The sequence below is a fragment of the Numenius arquata genome, chromosome 16 (assembly GCF_964106895.1).
Source record: "Numenius arquata chromosome 16, bNumArq3.hap1.1, whole genome shotgun sequence".
Lineage (NCBI taxonomy): Eukaryota > Metazoa > Chordata > Aves > Charadriiformes > Scolopacidae > Numenius > Numenius arquata.
Genome location: NC_133591.1, coordinates 5,591,266 through 5,613,768, shown reverse-complemented (window position 1 = coordinate 5,613,768; position 22,503 = coordinate 5,591,266). Strand labels below are relative to the sequence as shown.

Genomic DNA, 22,503 nt, shown 5'->3' with positions numbered 1-22,503 from the left:
CGTCACTCGGGCGGCGCCACGCCCAGGCGAGGCGTGGGGCGCGGCGGCGGCCGGGCTGGAAGCGGAGCGGCGCGGCCATGAGCACGGACGGTGAGGGGAGCGGGGGGCGGCCGGCGGGGGGAGCCGGGCCGGACCGGGCCTGACGCGCTCTGTTGCTTTGCAGACCTGATCGAGACCTTCCGGGCGCAGCTGAGGGACGACCCCGATGTCGCCTCGGCCGTGGCTGCCATCCGCGCGCTGCTGGGCTTCCTCAAGCAGGACCGAGGTGGGCCCGGGTCCCCCCTCAGCCCCGGGCGGGACGGGGACGCCTCTCTACCCTGGGTGGCCCCATGGGGAGGGCCGTGCCGGCTCGGCCCCGGCCATACGCCTCTGCCTCCCCGCAGGTGAGACCATCCAGGGCCTGAGGAGCAGCCTGCTGGCCGCCATCAACACCCTGTCTCGAGTGGACTCCTCGGTGGCCGTGTCCTCCGGCGGGGAGCTCTTCCTGCGCTTCATCAGCCTCACCTCCCTGGAGTACTCGGTAAGGGCGGCCACCCCCGGCCACGCTGCCCACCGTGGGGGACCCTCCCGCCTCACAGCAGACGTGGCCCTGTTTTCCAGGACTACTCCAAGTGCAAAGAAATCATGATCGAGCGCGGGGAGATCTTCCTCAGGAAAGTCTCTCTCTCGAGGAACAAAATCGCCAAGCTGTGTCACCCTTTCATCAGAGACGGTGCCGTAAGTAGGCTGAGGCAGGGCCGCTCTCGTTCCGCTGCTTGTAGTACTGGAAAAGCAGAAGGGGAGGAGGGGGGGAAGTTCACCAACATTCACACCGGCGTTGTCCGATGGCGATTTCTGGGAGCGCATAGGTGTAACATCACCCTTCGCTTTGTTTTGTTAAGACTCATCTCCCCCCCCTACTTCAGTTTCCATGCAATCCAACTTTAACTCGTGCTCTACTGCTTCTGAGAGGTGCTGAGGAGTTGCAGCTTCAAGTTTCCATTTAAAGCACTAAACCATCACCCCTTCCCCGCATAAAGCCCAGCTTGCAGAGTGGTTTGCTGTCCTATGATTTGTAGAATACGAGTGACGTACATTCTTATTTAACGTTGATGGACAGTTTTGTGACGTAAAAGCTGTGACACCGTTAACAAAAGTAAAGGTTTGCCAAAGCTCAGCAAGAAGTAATTCCTGATTATCTTTTTCTGACAGCGGATATTGACACACGCCTACTCAAGAGTGGTCCTCAGAGTGCTGGAAGCAGCTGTTGAGGCAAAGAAGCGATTCAGCGTTTATGTTACTGAATCACAGCCAGATCAAGCAGGGCGAGTACTCGTTAATTTGTCTTTTGTCTTGGTTAACAGGATAAGTTCCAGCTAGCATCAAATCTGTCATACCTTAAGAAAAGCGGCTAAGCTTGTTTGCAGCATTTTAAATGGTAATTGTTGCTAATATCATCATGTTATTCTGGACAAGTGAAAAAAACCCCAACAATATTGGCAAGTAGTTTCCAATACTAAATATTCTAATAAGAGTGTTACCTAGGTTTTCCTGAAAGGTTTACAAACTTTGAATCAGTGCCAGGCAACCTATGAAACGTAGGCTGGGCAGTGGGAGACAATTGATTTCTATTAGTCTGCTTCAAAAGCAGGCTAAAATAATCAGTATTATCTTAAGCATAACAACAAAAAAAACCCCACTATTCAGCTAACAACGTTGTTTGAAGATGCCAAATAAAGTATATTACTGATAGCAAAAGAGCACGCTTTCCCTCCTCAGAGCATACACCAGTAAGTGAAGCAGTAAATCCTGCACGCTGGATAACACACAACCATCTAACCTGTCTCTCGCTGAATCAAGGATGTTCAGCCAAGAGAAACACATAGGATTTTCCAGCTTCACTGAAATAACTTCTAGCAACACACCCCATGCTTTATTTCTTGTTTCTTATACTCTCTTGATGGAAAAGCTGAGACAGTTTAGGTAATCTGTCATCTTAATAATAGTTCATGGACTCATCTTTCGGTAGATGTAATCCCTGACCACTAAAACAAACTGATACTTTTTGGGGGTTTGTTGTAGTCTGTTTCCTTCCATTTCTGCACAATAACTTACTGTCTATTGGAGAGAACATGATAAAGTGAAACTACAAGCAAGGGAGCATGGGCAGTCATGGGTTTCAGTCTTTCAGACAATATTTTTCTAGCAATGTCTTTTCTAAGTTTCAAACTTTTTTTTTTTTAATAGGCAAAAAATGGCAAAAGCCTTGAGGAAACTGAACATTCCTGTGACTGTGATTCTGGATGCTGCAGTTGGGTAAGTCTGATCCTTAAATCTTAATATTGTTCATCACAATTTTATTTTGATAATGTTATATGTAACTTTTCTAGAAGCTTGTTCAAGCTACAGAGGTTGTTACTTAGTTTGTCATAGTCGTCAAACAAGTTAAACAAGTTACACCTTTAGGCGCACAATTAGGAGAATACACCTGCTACAAAACAATTATTTGATGTTTGCATGTTAGAATGAAACATGGAGTCAGACCTAAATGCAGAATTTGGGGATGAGGAGCATCCTCTGTATTTGGCCAAAGTTATTACGGTGTAGTTACACTTCAACTGTGTAGTTAGTATCTTACCACAGGCCCCCAGGTCCTGTCACTGAGCACCATTCCTGGTCAGATTTCAACTTCTTCCAGCATTTACAGAATTGCGAAGGTCAGCTGTGGCTGGAGAAGATACGGTTACTTAATATTCCTGCCAGGGAAGCAGATGAAAGCTCACTCCAAGGATACATAACAGCATGTGGCTTTACATAGGTAGATGAAGCTAGTTCAGAAAAGTGAACGACTGTTTGAATTGCTAATTTCTGTTCATCAGGTGTCATTTGTCATATTACCCAATAAGACTTGTTTTTTTTCCCCCCTTTGAACAGCTACATTATGGAGAAAGTGGACCTGGTGTTAGTTGGTGCTGAAGGTGTAGTTGAAAGCGGAGGCATTATTAACAAGGTAAGAGGTAGTGAGTTTATTACATCATTCTGTAAACTCTAGACTTTTAAAGTTTGGTTTCTTTGAAGAACTCAAGGCTTCCTGAAAAATCTTTTCTATTTGGACGTTATCCGGTAAATATCTATCTATTGTTGGAAACTGGGCAGTATTATGTTACGCTATCACTGAGGCTGCATGTTGTTTTCCACCTGTCTCCACAGATTGGCACTAATCAAATTGCTGTGTGTGCGAAAGCTCAGAATAAGCCATTTTATGTGGTAGCAGAAAGTTTCAAGTTTGTAAGACTTTTTCCTCTGAATCAGCAGGATGTCCCAGATAAGTTTAAGGTAAGAGAAATTCAAATTACTTCTTAGCCAGCTAAGATGCACACTTACGTGTCCATGAAAAATTTTCATCTAAGCATGTCTTCATTTATCTGGATCTCTCTACTGTAGCTTACTTTGCATGATATGGAGCTGCTCCACATTACAGACACGTCACGCAGCCATAATTTGTCATAATACTAACATTTAGTTCCTAAAGCAGTTCCTTTGGGGCACAGGGGCAGCTGAGGGCAAGAGGGCAAGAAACAGTTAAATCAATACATTTCAGAACTACAAATTGTACTTTATAAAGAAGATAAGCCAGCTAAGACCAAGGTGGCACCAGCCTGTGCCTCATTTTAAAGCAGCCTACCTCCTTCGGTTTTACCACAAACGTGCTCGAGACCCATAAGCGGTTTTAACTTGCAGTTGTGTCTTAACTAATGGTCTCTGTTTCCTTCTAGTACAAAGCAGACACTCTGAAAACAAGTCAGAATCTAACAGAGGAGCATCCCTGGATTGACTACACATCACCATCGCTAATTACGTTACTGTTTACAGACCTGGGTGTGTTAACTCCATCAGCGGTCAGCGATGAACTTATTAAACTCTATCTGTAACAGAGGACTGTGTACAGGATGTATCATCTTCAGTGACTGTCAGTTGTAAGAACTTGGAAGATGGTACGAGTTACGTGGATGCGGTAAGAAGATAACATTATTAGGATTAATGTAATTATCAGCCTTTTTGAGTTTTTAAAGCAAAACATTACATGTGGATGGACCACTGTTAAAAAAAAAAAAAATCCCAAACTTACTACAGCTTCTAAAGCCCTAAAATAAATTATTTTAAAGATGGGTGGAGTATTTTGCTATTGGAAAATAAAATACTTTATGGTGTATTCAAAGTCATTCTGAGGTATGCTGTTACTTCCTGATCTGTGGTACGTACCTGAAAAACATCAAAGTTAAAAATTGCACAAGGCTGCTAATGGCAATCTGCAGCTCCTGCCACACCGTACCCGAGCCGTGCTTTTAGCTGCAGGCTTGTTTGTATGTCTTTATGGATGCTTGGTCTCTATGAAGAAACGAGATCAGTTCTGTTCTCTGCATCATTATTTTGTTATAAAAATACAGTTTTATTGAAATTGGCAGTATTTCGATGTAAAAGTGGGGTTAGAATAACTGTCAACCTTCAGACTCTAAGTCAGCAACAGTTTCTGCTTTGAGTCTACTCTGGCTGCCTGTCAGTCTCTTCTCAAACTCTTCTTCACTAATTTTTCCTTTTTTTAATCTTTTCAAGAGTCTTGTGTCATTCAGCAACTCTTCCATATCCTCATCTTCAATATCAGAGCCCTGTTGACAATTGAAAAATAAAAAATTAAACACACCACCAAAAAGCTTTCATTCTATACAGCTGAACACAGGAGAAATTTATAACTCAGATTTTGCCATGAGTTTCTAAGCAGGAAATAATACTCAGTTTCTACCTGTGGAACTATCTACTCTCAGTTAAACTTGTTGAGAATTGAAAAAAGCAAAGAGAAAAGAAAATAAAAAATCTAGTATGGGCCACCATAATGCCATACCGCTGGATCTCTGAGAAATAAAAATCTGTGCTACCTACACTGGCAGCATTATTGACCACCATCAGAGGACTGAGAAGTTGTTTTAGTGTGGGACTTTAAAAAGTCTCTCTAATTTTTTTAAGCTTTGCCTGTCAACGTCCTAAAAAGTTAATTTACAGTCGTCAGTTCCGTCACACTAAAATCCCATGGCTCTCTGCCATTTGGAAGTATGTCCCTATGCCACAGTAATCACATGCAGTTTAATAGAATGGGCACAGTTTACCTCTTCACGCTTCCTTTTAGCTGTTACTTTCTTTTTCTTCTCCCTCTTGGCTTTCTGCTTTGACCAGGCTTTGTTCTTTATGAATTTCTTTTTGGCTCCATTTTCCTCTCTTTCTTTTCTTTGTTGTTCTAATTGCTTTTGTCTCTGTTTTTCTCTATTTTTGTCCTTAAATGAAATGGAGTCTGTATTAACAGTGACTGGAGTAAAGTCTGGAAAACATTTTCCTCTTAGTTCAGGCATCTTCGGCATTTTTAACAATGCAAAACCTTTGGCCAGGCTAGCAAAATCCAGATCTGTTAAAATAAGGATTTTCCAGTCAGTTTCCTGAAAAAGTTAATTTAACTTAGCAAGTCACGGGAAAAAAAAAACACATTCTCTTACTGTATTCTTTGCATTCTATAGTTAATACTAGTAACAAAGTCACTTTTATTTATGCGTATGTCAGTTTGGTCAAACTTGCTAATTAAACATTTTCTCTTGAAAACAATGAGAAACAAGTTGCTTGAGAAAACAGTTTTGTCAGAATCTGATACAGCAGATAGGAACTTTGAGAACAGGAATCGGTAGTTGAGGCTTGCGGACAATAACACTATGGTTTTTTCCCAAACTAAATCCTGTCTTCTGAAAGGAACAGTAAAAGGCACCAGCTGCTGCTGGGAATTACCTTTTATTCGGAAGATCAGATTACATTCGTGTTTGGCGTAAGCCTGGACGTAAGACACAAACGCTTTCATCCCTTTCTCAAACACTGCCCTGTCAGCGAGGGCCATAGACTGCAGTTTGGGAAGAAGATCCAACACGTTGGTCTGCGGTTTCATTTCCTGCATGGGACACTGAAAACCGGAACAGAAATAAAAGAAAGCCAAAGGAAAAGTTCAGCTAAATGATTCAAAATGCACTGTGTAACTTCAAACACACACTTCTTCTCCCGTTAATCTTCAGTCAATCATGTGGTAACATATAGTTACATTTGGTGATTAATAAGCAGCTCGTCTTTTTTTTTTTTTTTTAATTATGCACCTCTGCTATAACATTATCTATGCATATGACCTTGAGTCCTACAAATTCTGATTTCAAAATCCGTATCAGTAAGCCTGTCCCCTTGCCCTTTCCAGCTTTGGGTCAAAACAAAAGTCTACTAACCTTTTGGTTGATTGAGAGAAAGCTGATGTAAGATTCTTCCATGGGAAGCAAAAATACGAGCGCGCTGCCGACGTTGCCGATCCGTGCTGTTCGACCACACCGATGCACAAAGGCACTGAAATAACACAGCACAGCACTAACTGAACAGGAGACAGTCTGACTTTAAAGTATTAGACAGACAGCAAAAGGGGAAAGCTGATGGTGTGGAAAATAGAGAGCACTATACAATTCTGAACTAAAGCAGCAGGAATCAGTAAAATGCAGTACCGTAGCAGTCCCGCTCGATTGTTAGGACTGTATACAAAGACAAGGGGTACCTGTTTTGGGGACAGAGTTTAAGCAAGTTGTAGGGAGAACTGTAGAAGTTAAAACACAGAGAAAAGCACTTTTCATGTGAACTTTCCAAGTACCGTTCCTTGAAGAGCTCTGTCCCCGCTCTTATCTCTCTTTTCATTCACGCAAGTGTCTCACCTCTCATTTGATATTCTCATACCACGTGCCTCTTCGCACAAATATAAGTGGCAAACTCTCATTTGACTTACCCACATACAACACAAAGTCATTTGTGACTGTAGTCACAAATGTAGTGACAGGACAAGGGGTGATGGTTTTAAATTGGAAGAGGGGAGATTTAGATTAGATATCAGGAGGAAATTCTTTACCGTGAGGGTGGTGAATCACTGGAACAGGTTGCTCAGGGAAGTTGTGGATGCCCCATCCCTGGAAGCGTTTAAGGCCAGGCTGGATGGGGCTTTGAGCAACCTGCTCTAGTGGAGGTGTCCCTGCCCATGGCAGGGGGGTTGGAACTTGATGGTCTTTAAGGTCCCTTCCAACTCTAACCATTCTATGATTGTATGATTTCAATTCACAGCAGTTAAAAGAAAATTTGCAGTCTTCCAGCCTCCCTTGTTCATGCATTGTTCTGTGTGTTCACTCAGACTAACTTCCAGGCAGCGATTACATTATTTTCCGCAGCTGCATGTTCCCAGTTTATATCTAAACAGTACAATAGCACGACCACAAGTAGAGTAAAGGTTTTTAAGATCTCAGGTTGTACCTTGCACTGCTCGGAGGGTCATACTGTAAGACCCAGTGTACTTCTGGAATGTCTATGCCACGGGCCATCACATCAGTGCAAACTAAAATGCCACTAGAAAATAAAAAAAATCATACTTTCATTAAACTGTCATTTGAGAAGAGCCAGTCTCCTCCCAACTCCGTATTCTGCATCTACGCCGCAGAATGAGGAACAGAACTTTTTAAAACATTAGCTTTTTGAAAAGAGACAAAATATTATAAGGTAGTTGCAGCTTTCATCGACTAGAATTCTACATAACATTATGAAAATGTAATTATGAATATGATTTATATTATAGCCAACATATCATTAAGGAAAAAAATCAATTCCCTATTACAAGTTCTATTTTAAATCACTATTGCATCCACCACAGCTGAACATAATACTATAAATGTTTTAATAAAAGACCTAAGAGACTGACAGTTTTAGCATGCAATTTTAAACAGTTGTTCTTCCTGTTCTTCTTCGCCTGTTGGTAATTATTTTTCTTATAATGTAAAATGCTAAAACTCAGGTCCCATGCACTAAAAAAATGACAGCTAAATGGGAGTTTCTAAACAACATCCTGCAAAGCTGACACAGAACACTTTTCTGCAGGTAAATTACAGCATCACGTTGCCATATTCTTGTTCATATACTAATAAAATAGTATCCTGGGTTTCCACTCTGGTTACCAATCAGGAAGAGGTTATTTTCACTACCAGTTCCCTATCAATGGCACATTTATACATCAAGGCTAATGTGTGACTGTAGCACGTGACAGTACAGTATTATCCTAAATCCATGTCCCTATGCCTTCCATGCTGCCACACGGATTATCTAAATTAGCCTGGACACGCTCCAGTCACATTTTCATTTTGTGATCGTAATTTGAGTACCTAAACACAGTTTGTTATTATAAATATATTCAGAACGAGCTAAGAGCGTCCTTCTCCTCAGCACAACAACACTTAAATGGCAGAATAACTTTGTCAGACAAAATTCCACATCCCTTACTGTTTTTACTTTTGGCTGGCTTAGCCTATTCATATGTTCTTACCCTGGGAGTTTCCGAAACTCAGTAAAGATCTTGTTACGCTTGTGTTTCATTTTCCCATGAATGCTCATTATTTTCACTTGTTTAATTAAGGATTCCAAAGCCTTCCCATAGTATTCCACACAGGCACATGTGCTGTTGTGATAAAGGCAGACATAAAAGCAAAAGATTATGCTGCATTTTTTAACCAGTTTAGACGGTCAAGATAGAGAGGTCTGAAACCTTTCAAAAATATACACTATTGCCTATTTTTATTTAAGTGTGTACATCATTTTTATAATTAACATATAATTACCTATAAGGCCTTACTTTAGAAATGCATATAAAATTTATGTTTTGCTTAATCAAGTTCAACACAATCCTGACATGAAGCAATGATCAATCTCTTTTTAGGCACTATATTCTACAAGACATCTATTAAAATGAATCACTTTTAAAATGGTCACGTCCCTGTCCAAACAGGGCACAGTTTTGGAATTTAGGCAATAAAACACCATACTGTTTTCACGATGAAACACAAACAGAATTACCTGAAAAAGACTAGATGTTTTTCCTGTTTGTGCTGTCGAAGAAAATGCACCAACTGATTAAATTTTTCATCTGCTTTGCAGATCTACCAAAAAAAGAGAACCAAAAAGTAAGCAAATGGACTTGATACAAAGTGTTCTGCCAGTTTCCCCCATTCGCTGTGCACTGATAAATGCCTACGGACATAGTTTGTTAATACTGATCATTTGTAGCACAGTTCATCATGTGGAATATGACTCTCTCATGTATCTTGTTTTAAGTAAAAACAAATACTTAAGCTCCCAGTCTTCCATCCCCAATACCTCTCCCATGTTAGTTTCTCAGGTTTCCCTCAGCCACTTCTCCGAAATTGCCAAAGTCTCTCCCTACACCCATTCACTATAAGCAGGTGGAGGAGCCGCAGCAGAGCAGCTAGTTTAGGGTTACAACTGCTCCTGGCCAGCCAAACAGAACTCACACAGCAGCAAACAACAGGGTTGCTCATTCAGATCTTTCTCCTCAGCTTGGAGCTTTATGTCTTTGTGACTTCTGGTTCCTCTATTACTGTGATCTAACTGGCCAAGACTTAAAAACTTACTGACAGAACCAGGAAAAAAAGGAGAGGGAACAAGAAACTATCACAAAGCACAAAGGTTCACACCATGTAATAGTTCTCCAGGCGCGTTGGAGTTTTCTGTGTGTTGCTTGCTGCCACTCCCTTCTCTTTCACCGAGATGCGGACAGGATTCCGGAGACCTGCTCTCACCAGGTTCTCCACCTCTTGAGTCTGAGTCGCTGAGAACAGACCTGTCCGCCTCTGCTTGGGCAAAAAGTCCAGAATGGCATTTAAGCTGCAAGTAAGCACATGTAAAACGTAACTGTCCCAAGACTTCCCTCAGAAAGAAGCTTAATCATTGGTAATAAGAGTTTATAAACAAAGTAGCTCTTATTACAAAGTATAGAGCATCTTCTGTTGAGCTAATTATCTTAATTTTAAGAGAAAAGAGACATCAAAGCTTATTTGTTAAAGTGCTTTAAGCCATTCCAGTGCATAAATATTCAATCAAGCATTAATACAGCATGTGCTAATATACATCAAGAAAAAGAAATTATAAACTCTGTATTCATCAAGGATCCACTTTTCCTGATTCTCTTCTCCTCTTAGTAATTGCTTTATATAGTCTACAGAGCAAAGAGAGGTAAAAGAACAAAACAGAACAAATCTAACTTTAGAGGTCATTGTAGGCCATCCTCATTCACATCAATCATATATAAACTCATTTAAAACTTGACAAGTATTACTAGAATTATTATTTAAATACCTTGCTTCAAAGCCCATATCTAGAAGTCTGTCTGCTTCATCTAATACCAAGACATCGAGAGACTTCACACAATTTGCCAGATCCAGCCCATCTGCTTTTCTTCTGAACAGATCCTCCAAGCGGCCGGGTGTAGCTACAATGATGTTCCCACTGTTTGTGAACAAGACACACAGCAATTTTGTAACTGCAAGGTAAGGGCTTGGGGGGAGCTGTTAACACAATTAACATGGCACAAACCTGCACTCAAATTGACTGCATTCGGCAATAAAACAATTTCAGTTTGTCACCTCTAACCGTGTTCAAATTTCAGTGCCTTTCAGACACTATCTTGATGGGAGAAGAAACGCTCAGGTGAAAGCACACCATTTGTGGTAATAAAATAATCAGCAACTATGAAAAGCAACTATCAGCTAGAAGAAATATCTGGTACCTCTGTGCAAAAGCCAGTGGTAAATACGATTGCTTCAAAACTTCATCAACATCAAACAGTTCCAGAAAACTATTCATCAGCACCGTCTCAATCTCACTAGATCCTACGGCTAGTACATTTACACAAGAGGAACTGAAATATTCAGTGAAGACAGTTTTCAGCTCACCACGCTGCATGTTCTTCATCCAAACTTCACTTCATCAATGCTACCAATTTCACACATGATGCTTTCCTATTGTCTCATTATGAAAGAATCCACAATTTCCTCAGCATACACCCCAACAGACTCATGCAGTACCATCACATTTTAGCACCAGCAAGACCAAAGCCCTAATTTGGAAGCCCTAAAAACAAGGAGAAAACCACAGTGGCGAAGCATTGATAAAAATTAATGACAATCAACTCACCCGTGCTCTTTAAACTTTTCAACATCTTCCATGGGATTCCTACCACCAATTAAAAGAATCTGACTAAAACAATAAAGCAGAAAGATTTAGGTCATCTTTAAGCTTTGTTAGTTTACAAATGACACAAGTCCAAAGAAAAAGGAACTACGGTCACGACAAGGCTGAAGTTCACTCACCTAAACCTGGGGAAGTGTTTTGTGAAATGTGACAGCACCTCATTAATTTGAATAGCTAATTCTCTCGTTGGTGTGATAATTATAGCTCCAACCTGCACATGAAAAACAAAAGGAATTTATGGAAAAATAACAGACTGGAAGAAAGATCTGGGCAAAGTTCTCCCTTACAAGCTAAGTGAATATAAGCCACATTTACGATCCTAGTTTTAGACAAAACATTTCCAGAGAAATATAATAAAATATACAAAATAACTCAGAATGTCTATGAAACAGGTATTATACCAATGTGCAAAATACCTCTGCTAAAGAGCAGAATCTAATAATGGTATTTAATAACAAATAAGAGGGCAAGTTCTCCGTATGCTAAAATGTATTCAAAATCAATGGATGCTAAAAAGCATTCAAAGACTCTTGTTTTCAGTACATCATCTTATCTGGTATTTTAAGACACTCTTCTAACAGCTCAGAAACCAACAGGTTGATCATGTCAAGTTGTTGCTATATGTAAGTGCAAAGAAAGCACCCCAATATTTATTCTCAAGTTTTAAACAGTTTATCATTACTATATGAAAGAGCTGAGCACACAGTCATTTTATGTGTATGCAATTTTCCTTAATGGTACTTTTCCTGAAGTTGTCAGATCTTACTGGAACATCATAAAAGCACACTCAGAAGTGAGTAACTTAATTTTACCTGCATTTTCTTTAATTTTTCTTCCCGTCTGAGAAGAATTTCCAGTATGGGAATTACAAATGCCAAGGTTTTCCCACTGCCTGTCACCTGAGAGAAGGGAAACAGAGTCAGCCCCTTCCCGGCTCCAGAGACAAACCAAAGGAAAGCACCGAACTCGACCAAGAAAAAGCACTCACCGCTTCTGCGGCGACATCTTTGTTATTCATGAAGAGCGGAATGGTTGCAGACTGAAAAAAGAGAAACATCACACGAATGCCTGAATTTACTATGGTGGAAGTAAAGCCCACAGAGGCCCAACCCCCCAGGGACACCAAAGCTCTCTGTAAGCACTGCCCAGAGACAGCGACGGGAAGGCCAAGGGCAGCGACGTCCCTCTCTCTGCCACAGAACCCACTGCCGGCTCCGAGCTGCGGCCGAGTCCACAGACCCCGACCCGCTCCTGCTCCCTCTCAGGCCCTGCCTCCCCTTCCCGGGACAGCCGCGGGGCCGGGGGCCGCTGGCGGAGCGTCCCCTCACCTGCACCGGGGTCATGCGGGCGAAGCCGAGCTCCCGCAGCGCCTGCAGCACGCCCGGACTCAGCGCCACGGGCAGCGACTCCCAGCTCCCCTCAGTCACCGCCTCCATCTTTGAGGGGCGCCTGGGCCCTGCCGCCGCCAGCCCCGCCCCGCGGTCCGGCCTCGGCGGGGCCGGGCGGAAACAGGCGCCGCGGAACTTTGGTTCCGGCCCGGGCGGATTTTGCCTCCTCCATGGGATATAACCAAAAAAAAATTCCTATTTTTATGGCAAGCGGCCTATCACAGTAAGTTCTTCTGGGGGTCATAAAGAAGCGTTGCGACCCCCAGCTGCCCATCTATAGGTTTCCAATTACCTGCAATTTCTTCCACCTGCCCAAAGAGTGGGATGGCATTTGGATTAATCCCCAATATCCCAAGATATTTATAAGAAAGCTTTGTGCTAAACTGTACGTCTTTATAGTATCAAAGAAAAAAAGAAAGACAAAGTAACTTTTTTTTTTTTTAAAGAATTTGTTTATTTATCGAACCTGGGTCATATTTAGATTCACAAGCAATTTTTAAATGTACATCTTAGAATTCAATTTTAAGTGTTTTACACAAAAATATTGGCACACAACAGTCGCGATAAGGTGTAACAGCCACCTTTCTGAAGAACTGCTGCAAGTGTTTGCCCAAGGTTGAAAAAACTTTACCTGGAACATGAAAACCTGTAACAAATTTTAAATTAATTGTACAAAACTGTTGTGTGTTACTTGTAGAGAGGCTCCCCCCTGGAAAAGACCCCACCCCACCCCCAAAAATGATTACAACTAATATACATCAGTCACAACATAATCCTGGCTCAGCACCCACATCAGACGCTTCTTTAATTTTTAAACCAATCATCAGATACCGAGGAAAGTAACTTTATACAAAAACAAATCTACATGTGCCTGAAAAAGAAAACACACCAGTATTTAGCATTACGCTAATTATGATCAGATAATGGCAGAGACTGCCACTTAACTTAAATAGAAGGGCTGCATAGCATCGCAATAAACCCCCGGAATCGTTAACCCTTTGGCATCAGGAGTCCAGACATCCTGAACACTAATGCACCCCGCAGCAGCGCCAACAGCCTGAGCTTTGGACCTGCAAAAACCAAAGGGCCAACCATCGTCTGCCAAGACACTGCACACAATCGGCTTCGGTATAAAACCCGTGAACAGCTAAAAACGATGAACATTCAGTCACGAGAGGAGAAAAATGTATTTTCATACCAGCTATTTAATTTAAAAGAACTTCGGGAATAAGTTGATGTAATCAGGAAAGTTACTGAAGACTTTCTTTTAAATAGCAACTCGGTATGAACCCCAGCTTGGGAGCGGTCAGCTCTCTTCTGTTCATGATCAGAATAAAGTTCCAATCGCTTCTCCTTGGCAGTTTATGTAAGTGAAGAAGGGACTGTGTCAATTTCATAACACCTACTGCAGGGTTAAAGATGTCAAAGATGCAAAGAGTCGTGTTTAGGGCCTTGTACCGTTTCCCTAGATAGAACTGCAAGTACGAAAACAGGGCGGGGGGGGGGGGGGGAAGTTAGAAAAGACATCAACATTGCTTGTTACTACAGTGGAATTACAGCATTTGCAGCTCGCTTGGACCTGGCTTAGCGTACAGACTAGGCAGATTTAAGTGAAAAAAATTATGCCAATTAAGTGACAAGATTTCAGCACAGCTTTCGCTACAGAAGATATATAAAAACAATTCATTTTTAACTAGGAAGGAACATAAGCAAATAAGTTTTACAGTTCAGTAAAGAGGGTTCAGAAACTAATTGACTTTTTTGTGACCAGGATGTTTGGTAGACAGTGAACTGAAATCCGCAACCAGAAAAGTACTCTTAAACAACCCTTCGGACTTCAAAAAACCTCTTCAGGTAGTAGATTTGTCCCAGTGTCATGGCAACTAGTACAAGAGCTTCGAAGAATGACCAAAGAACCACTCTGCTGTTTGTGTTGTCATTAACTGTTCAGGAGAACAAACAAAAACAAAACAGTAGTAAGTTACAAAGCACTCAAACTTAAAACATACTTTGTCACTTAACTTCAATTTAGGACATAACACTGCAGCATCTCTCTCTATTCTGCCCACCTTCAGAGAGGTCACACAGAAGCTTTTAACTGCCAAACAGAAGCCACCTGCTTTTTCAAGTAACAGTTGCATATTACGAGCTCAAAGTCAAGCAGGGAATTTCTAATCTCTAAAGGTTCATCATTTTTGGTTCTAAAAATTCAGCATTTTCTTAAATCGTTAGTAATGAGTCACAAAACTGGGGGCATCCATAGGTTCAAAAACTTAAGGGGCCAGTGCTTTAACGTAACGTTTTATTTTCACATTAAAAGTACTTGCCCTTTATTCTCACCGGGTTTCTCCTAATGCACCACTTAGTGATCTCAGTCATATTTTAAAGCCGTATTTCAGAAAGTGAGGGTTGTGACTGGAGAGTTAACTATATTCCCTACTTGGCAACAACAGCAGTTCTGCACTATTGCAACAAAATTTTTTAAAAAGACTTTGGCTCAACTATTAAGCCACACCCACTTCAAGGATGAAGTAATAGTTTACCCAACGTGTGTCCCTGGGAACCATACCGTTACTGGTATCTTCATGAATATGCCATTCAAATAATTTACATCAACTAAGCAAAGATTATTTTGCATAAGAGTCTTCATCAGATGAGAGGCAAGCCAACTTAAAGAAGACTGGAACCATCAACTACATTCTAAAGGCAGGTCCTTTAAAACTTGGCTTGAAATAGCTTTCATGGACTTGTACTTTACATCACATTTTCTAAGTTCATTTAAGAGGGGAGAAGCATTTAAGTCAAAGACACATACTTGCTCTATGTATTCTTTCACGAACTTCCATGTACTCCTGTTCATGCTTTACAGCTGTCATGGCCACTGCTAACTCATTGATCATCTCTTCTAGCTTGTTCTGATGAGCTGCGGAATAATTTCAGAAGCATCAGAAAGTCTGTTATTGACTCAAAGAACAACTTGTTAAAATTTATGAAGAGTTACATTTCATTTCCTGTCGCAGAAGTTCTGAAAAATGCAGTCTGTACAGCTGAAAACTTTCTATCTTTACCACAAAGTTTAGTTTTCATAGCGCCATTTTTCCTAACACGTCTCTATGGTATTTAGTAAGTGGGAAAACATCTTTCTCCACATCCGACTAGACGGCAGAAGACATACAACTTAGAGTCAGTACAGACCACTTGTTTCTAATATCAGCATACTTTTCCAGAAAAACAGAACGTAAGAACACATGAGATCAAAACCACACACTAGTATCTATTTTGCCAATATCATCCAATGTATTCCAAGCAAATTATCTTAACATTACAGCTTTTCCTAGTTGTTAAGCTTGCAAAAATAGAACAACCGAGAATTTAGCTTAAGATCATGATGCTGGCAAAACGAGATCACTTTCTGAAGCAACGTATCACATCTTGTGATCTTCCTGTTCAGCTGAAGCAGAGCGTTCAGCAGCGACAATGCCAAGGGGGCCTGGCAGAGGGCGGGAACTGGCTTCAGGTTCTGGTCGTGAAAGCAGAAGAGGAGGAAAATACCAAACCAACAATAACAGAAAACTAGCTGGAGACAGTTCAGCAAATGGAAGGATCTGAGATCCCTGATTTAGTGATTTGACTGCCAATCGCAGAACCTTTTAAATACATTCCTGGTGAAAGAACTGCCCGCTTACAAATTTATAAATTATGCAACTAATTTTCAAAGTTTCCTAGCACCAAGAGAAGTTCAAGATATTGTTCCACATACACACCCTGGGCAATCAGCTCTTACAAAAGTCACAAAACCCAACATATTTTCCACTGAAGGGATATACTTGACTTTGAAGTTGCCTTATTATGTTTTTATTTACAAATTAAGTGTTTCAGATCACAATCTGAAAATAAAGCTATTCAAAATACATGCTTTATGGGGAACAGTCAAAAAGAGGACCAGAGTATAACACTCATACAAGCTACAACTGAAATTTTAAAGAGTTGTGTAAACCACACTCACTTTATCATCAGTATCCAATACTCATATTTGCTAATATCATAAATCCCTTATTTTCATGGCCAACTGGTCATTGCAATAAATGCAGTTTATTAGTAAGAGAAGAAATTACAGTTGCAGGGATTGTTTAGACCCACTCAAAAAAAAAAAAAATCAAGAAAAAGTGTTTGCCTCAAAAATTTAAAGCTGCACTAATATTCTTTACAACAGATATATTTAGACTCAAAATATTTGAGTCTTTAAAAAATATCGAAAGTTAGGAATTTGTTACTTTTTAAGTGATATCAAACACTCAATGTGCACAGTTATTTACTTGCTAAAATAGAAAAGAATAATTTATTACCTTTCTACCTACAGTTAGTGATTTCTAAATAAAACATTTAAACTCGTTACCCAATATATTCATTTATTTGTTTTGCGGCAAGTTGACAAGTTTGAAGTTTTTCCCCCCGTGCAACATTACTGATAATTAATAACCTAAAAGATTATTGCTTCCAAAAGCCCTTGATTATTCAACACCCATTTTAGCAACAAAAAGCAAACACCATCTAAAATACCCAGTGTTCTTGGATGCTCAGTGTTTTAGTTTAATTTCCCCTAAACTTCCAAATTAAGTGTTCTCTTAGCCATAAAGAACCACCTGAAGACAAACTGTCTCGGACAGTTCAAGGACCTGATCCCAAGAGCTGCTAGGTATATAAACCTCTCGATGAAAGCTTGCAGGTGCTCGGCATTGCTCAGAATCAGACCTTTTATGTAGTTTATTAAAAAGACATTCTCATGCTACAAACAAATGTTACAGAGAAAAAAGCAAACGTTAGCTGTTAGTGAATAAACGTATGCAAAAGACAAGATGCTAATGAGCTTTCAAAAAGCAGTACACATACCATCCCAGGTATCTCCACCACCTAGAGAAAAGTGTAAGAGATGAACACAAGTACAGGACAAAAGGCTGCAGATAAAACAGTAATTTACTCAGCTAAGAGAAATTTTTTATATTAGCACATTTATCAAAGAGCTCAACTAATGCATGTAGTAGCCTACATACTGCTGAGCAAACTAGAAATCAGAGAATGAAACTGATGAAAAGACTAAAGGATGAAAGCATTAGTTTCTGCAGATGGCCAAGTGATTCCCTGGTGATTTTGCATTAAATTGTGTAATGAGGTCTAAGAACATCCATATCCATTTTAGCTGTGCAAGAGAACAGCTAACTAAACAGCCTGAAGAAATAGGAATTCTGAGAATCCTACTCAGGTTCAGAAGTCATGCATGCAGGGAAAAGCCCCTGAATTGGAGCTATTTTTTTTCTAGGAGTCTTTCTCACCTTCTGTCTCCATGTCTTGCCCCTTTGGAGCTTCCCCAATATCAATAGTGAACATCACTATCTTGGGAGTCATGGTGGACATTCTGTTGCTAAAGCAAAACTTGTAAGTTCCATCCATGTGGGCAGCAAATGTGTATTTTCCACTGGACTCTCGATCGCCTTTATAAATTCCTTTATTATCAGGCCCTGTAATCTGGATGGGGAAAACAAAATATCATAAATTTTATTTAAAAGTCAGTGGTTTAAAACACACTGTTACAGCTCTGCATGCATATTCTGAAGTTATCCAGTCAGATTTACAAACACCATCCGTAATCTGACTAGTCTGGCTTTCTTCACACTGTCCCTCCCACAACTCAAAAGCAGTGATGCATTTTGCTGCACAGAAATCTTTAAAAAAACAAAACAAAACAACAAAAAAAAAACAACCAACAAACCACAAAACCCAACAAAACTTCTTGGTAAAGAAAGCCATACAAAAGCCTCTCTCACTGGCCAAGATTACTGACCTTCCGCATTCAAGATAAGAAGCATTCAAGAACAAGTAAACCATAAGCTATCGACAGCCCTGTTAGCCAGATTAAAACTGCAGGGGAAACCTTATCTCTGATGTTTGAAGGAAAACAAAAAGGAAAAAAAGAAATTCTTCCCTATATCAATACTATTTTAGACATACAGCTGTGCACTGTTGCAGTTGCCATTTCAAATGGACTGAGGGCCTGAGTACTGAGCGCTCAGGACCACTGTGATCTCAAGGCTTCCATCCCACCAGGCCACCAAACTCAGCTGCTGAGCTTCCACTAGTGACATTTGACTGGGATCTCACAGCTTCCCAACTCTGCCCTGTATCAGAGCGATATGAAATTTTAAACTATGATATCCACTCCCAGCAACGACTCTCACACGTTTGGGTTACCCCAAACAAACAACTATCTGCTCTTCACCAAGATGAAAGGAATTCTTATTTATTCTTCTCCAACGGATTTGATGCCTCTCATTGAAGGAAAGGTCTTACCTACAACTTCCAAGATGCCAATCAACCCGATTAAAGCCAACACCTTTTGACTCAAGGGGAGACACACTGACCCCAGAATAACCAACACGCTTTGGGAAAGAGTCACCCTGTTCGTCCTCCCCGACAAAAGGCTTATTACGACCAGACCACACCGAGCAGAAGGAAATCTCCAGAGAACGGCTCTGAAAGCAGGAAGACCGCCTTCTGCAGCAGCAGCAGGAACGACAGGCAGCCTCAGGAAGCCTTAGCCCCGGGAGAGGCACCTCCACCATGGGGAGGGGACCACCGTGCCAGGCCCGCTCCCGCCGCCCGGTGAGCCCTTACGCCCGCCCGGCCGAGGGCGAGCCCCGCGACCCGGCGGCACCGTCCCAAACTCCACCGGCGGTTCAAAGCATCCTCAAGTCGCTGCTGGCCCCTTCAGGTCACCGCCGCCCTCCCCGGGGCTGCCCGGGGCCGCCAGGGCCTCCCCAGGCGGCGGGGGACGAGTGCAGAGCCCGGCCCCCGGCAGCCCCACAAGGCCCGGCCGCCCCTCCCCTCAGCAGAGCACGGCCGGCGGCAGCGTCCCCCCCCTCACCTCCACGTCGATGTCCAGGAACCCCCCCTCCGCCACCTCGAAGATGAGCCCCATCTTCGTGCCGGACGGCACCCGCTCTAGGAAACACTCCTCAGCGTGCGCGTCGATGCTGACGAAGTAGGCGGCAGCCGGGGCCGCCAGCGCGGCCAGCAGCGCCAGCACCGCCCGCACCGGCGACATGGCGGAGCCCAGCGGGAGGGGGCACCGAGCGGCGGGCCAGCAGGAAAAGGGGAGGGGGGACTTCCGGTTCGAGCCACACCCCTTCCGGGGCACGGGGCCGCCGCTCATAGGCCGGCGCGGCCCCAGTGCCACGTACGGCCCGTGCTACGGTGGCCATTGAGGGACCGTTGGGAAAGGGCCCGCCTGAACCCGGAGGGCAGGGACCGCGCGGCGCAGGAGGAGGGGCCCCATCCTCGGCAGAAACCAATGAGGACGGAGCAGGAGCAGAGCGGCGGCGGAGAGGAGCCAATCGGGGCGAGGCGGGGAGAGCTGTCCTGTCAGACGGAGCCGCGCGCGGAACGGGATTGGGTGGGCAGCGGAGGGGGCGTGGCCTGCCAGCGAGGGGAGTGGCGGCGGGAGGTGCCTGAGGCGATTTGAGCGGGAAGGAGGGAGGGCGGCTGTCGCTCACCGCGGCCCAAGCTGCTGCTGAAGCTCGGGAAACCCAAACTTGCCCCAGCAAAGTGGAGATCGGGGCGGGGGGCATCTAACGATCAAGGAAGTAACGGGGAAGCCCAGCGTGCGGGGCTGTTCGTTGCACACAAGAAAACACAAGGCACACGGCAGGCCTCTGCGTCGCCAAGACAGGCTGTGCATGAAAAGCCATTCCCCGCATGGCCGTGCTTAAATGCCGATTTTCAATTAAACATTCCGGTCAGAAACACAGAATGTCGGGCTTGAGCTTAAGGAAGTCTGTTTTCACGACTAACTGCTTTAATTACCTGCAGGAGATCCCTCCCTTTGGAGTCCCCTTCTTTGGAGATTTTCAAGACCCTCCTGGATGCAATCCTGAGTAACATGCTCTAACATGCTCTGGGCAATCCTGCTTCAGCAGGGGAGTTGGACTAGATGATCTTTATGGTCCCTTCCAACTCTAAAAATTCAGTGAAATTCAGATGTAAAGGCTAAAGCACAATCTGCCTTTCCAGCGAAACATTTATGCGTGCGGGTTTGCCAAGTAAGCGCCCGTTTATTGTACTCCTGATAGTGCTCGGACCTTGTGTTTGTCTTCAGCTGTATGACAAATGGAATCCAAATGCTTGGTCTGCGTAAGTAAATTCTGCTCACCTCGCTCAGGCTGCCAGTTCTGAGCAGGCAGAGCCGGCCGCGTCAGTGCAGGCTCGGGGTGTGGACGCAGGTGGAAGGGAAAGCTTTCAGCAAGAGAAGCACGAACCCGAGGAGCTGCGGGTCACACTCGTGACGGGATGAGAGACCTCTCCTGATGACTCACTGAAAAATTCCATTGTTTCCAACGAGTTTGGATCAAGCCAACCCTGAATCTACTGCTTTCTAAAGCATAAACTGCTGTGCTGGTTTTTCCTTTATCTCAAAGTAGTTTTAGTCTTGCCACTGGCATGTTCTCTAAACTATTATTTTTTTCCCTCTTCGTGTATTTGTACATGACAGTGGGAACTCATTTAATACTGAATCCTGGCAGCATGAACTCTTTCCTCACCTCTAACTTGGACAAAATGGTGATTTCACAGCGTATCTGTTCCCCTGAGGTACTGCAGTGTGTTCTCCTAATGTTCTGCTCGTTCTGCTCCCCCTTCCCGTGCTTTCACACGTGGCCTCTGCCAGGAAAGGCTGACTACGCCATTACTCGTCCTCATGCTCCCTCTGGAACTTTGTGCAATATCCTGTGGTGTTCGGTTTTGGCAATACATTTCATGAACGATATGGAGATATGTTTTCACATGATATCATCGATTGTTAAGGTAAGTTAGGCAACTGAATGTCAAACTGAGATGTTCAGAGAATGTTTTGTTACCTTCCCGTCCGCCCAGCCCGGTGAAGGTGAGTGCCTGGGGCACGCACGAGGAAGCTTGAAATTGTGTAACCGGTGACAGAATGAGATACTGACACAGTATTGCTTGTAAAAGTTTCTCTGAGTGTCAGAATGTTGCATTTCACATCATTCATAACTCCCGTTCGCATGCGTTTGCACTTTGCATCTGCTAAAAATAGAGAATTAGTGCTGTATTCACAGCACACAGCGCGTATCAGTCATTCCAAGCTTGGCTTTGCAACCCCAGTCTCGTTTCCCCTGACTAGTCCCAGTGTTTGATGTTATTCATAGTATCTTGTGAAAAAAAATAGTGTGTTATTCCTACACTGCATACAGCAAGTGGCAGGGTTGGGACCTAAAATAATTTTGGGGCAGATGTACTTTATCTCTCAAGACTCATCCAGAGCACCTCTTACAAAACACTGTGAGAAGAACATTTAAAAGCGCGCAGGCACACCTGAAGGCAAAAATACTGAAAAAATTTAACCAGCGAAATTACATTTTGGTTTTAGTTTAAATTCCTCTGTAAGCAGATCCGTGCCAGCAATGTACGGAATCTCCACACATGCTCTGAGCGTGTGTCCAGGCCCAAGGACTCTCTCGCTCCGCTCTTGCAGATGGAGGGCCTGCAAACCCTGACGCCGGGCCAGTGCTCTTGGAGACCCCCGATGCCCTGAAGAAGGACTTGTTCGCCCCGTGATGTTTGCCAGCAGCCATCTGCTAGCCTTCCTCCTCTCTCTTGGAGCAGGAGAACACCTTTCCTTCCCCCTCTCTTGGAGCAGGAGAACACCTTTCCTTCCCCCTCCTTAGCCTTCCCCCTCTCTTGGAGTGGGAGAACACCTTTCCTTCCCCCTCCTTAGCCTTCCCCCTCTCTTGGAGCAGGAGAACACCTTCCCACCTCCTGTCCCGGTACCGTACAAGCCAACTTTGGATGTGGGCGCTGCTCTCACTCACAGACACACCGGTGTGGCCCCGCTGCTGCTGCGAACCAGCTTTGGTGCTGGGTTCCATCATCGTGGGATCCCGCATCCCCAACACGCGTGGGTGTGACTTCCGACCCCTCGGACACG

At 43.2% G+C, this 22,503-nt stretch overlaps 3 protein-coding genes across 6 annotated transcripts; 1 reads left to right on the top strand and 2 right to left on the bottom strand.

Annotated features, from left to right (window-relative positions):
- Nucleotides 1-5: 5 nt before the first annotated feature.
- Nucleotides 6-5,621, top strand: EIF2B1 (eukaryotic translation initiation factor 2B subunit alpha). Its single transcript, XM_074159324.1, has 9 exons — nt 6-90; nt 164-265; nt 384-520; nt 601-717; nt 1,192-1,304; nt 2,227-2,295; nt 2,914-2,989; nt 3,190-3,315; nt 3,756-5,621. Exons 1-9 carry the CDS (start codon nt 78-80, stop codon nt 3,909-3,911), a joined length of 909 nt encoding a protein of 302 aa, XP_074015425.1. The 5' UTR covers nt 6-77; the 3' UTR covers nt 3,912-5,621.
- Nucleotides 4,396-12,588, bottom strand: DDX55 (DEAD-box helicase 55). Of its 2 annotated transcripts, XM_074159322.1 has the most exons (14): nt 12,450-12,557; nt 12,110-12,160; nt 11,934-12,020; nt 11,241-11,332; nt 11,065-11,127; nt 10,228-10,377; nt 9,567-9,756; nt 8,929-9,011; nt 8,402-8,533; nt 7,342-7,434; nt 6,285-6,399; nt 5,806-5,974; nt 5,142-5,434; nt 4,396-4,646 (listed from the first exon to the last, which is right to left on the bottom strand). In XM_074159322.1, the coding sequence occupies exons 1-14, from the start codon at nt 12,555-12,557 to the stop codon at nt 4,479-4,481; spliced, it is 1,794 nt and encodes a 597-aa protein (XP_074015423.1). In that variant the 3' UTR covers nt 4,396-4,478. The 2 variants fall into 2 exon arrangements, with proteins under 2 accessions (XP_074015423.1, XP_074015424.1); XM_074159323.1 differs by lacking the exon at nt 7,342-7,434 and having other exon boundaries at nt 12,450-12,588.
- Nucleotides 12,589-12,951: 363 nt separating this feature from the next.
- On the bottom strand, nt 12,952-19,682 carry TMED2 (transmembrane p24 trafficking protein 2). 3 transcript variants are annotated; one of them, XM_074159672.1, is made up of 5 exons: nt 19,429-19,679; nt 17,840-18,032; nt 17,400-17,420; nt 15,325-15,432; nt 12,952-14,452 (listed from the first exon to the last, which is right to left on the bottom strand). In XM_074159672.1, exons 1-5 carry the CDS (start codon nt 19,606-19,608, stop codon nt 14,328-14,330), a joined length of 627 nt encoding a protein of 208 aa, XP_074015773.1. In that variant the 5' UTR covers nt 19,609-19,679; the 3' UTR covers nt 12,952-14,327. The 3 variants fall into 3 exon arrangements, with proteins under 3 accessions (XP_074015773.1, XP_074015774.1, XP_074015775.1); XM_074159673.1 differs by lacking the exon at nt 17,400-17,420 and having other exon boundaries at nt 12,953-14,452; nt 19,429-19,682; XM_074159674.1 differs by lacking the exon at nt 17,400-17,420 and having other exon boundaries at nt 12,953-14,452; nt 19,435-19,608.
- Between the last annotated feature and the right edge of the window lie 2,821 nt (nt 19,683-22,503).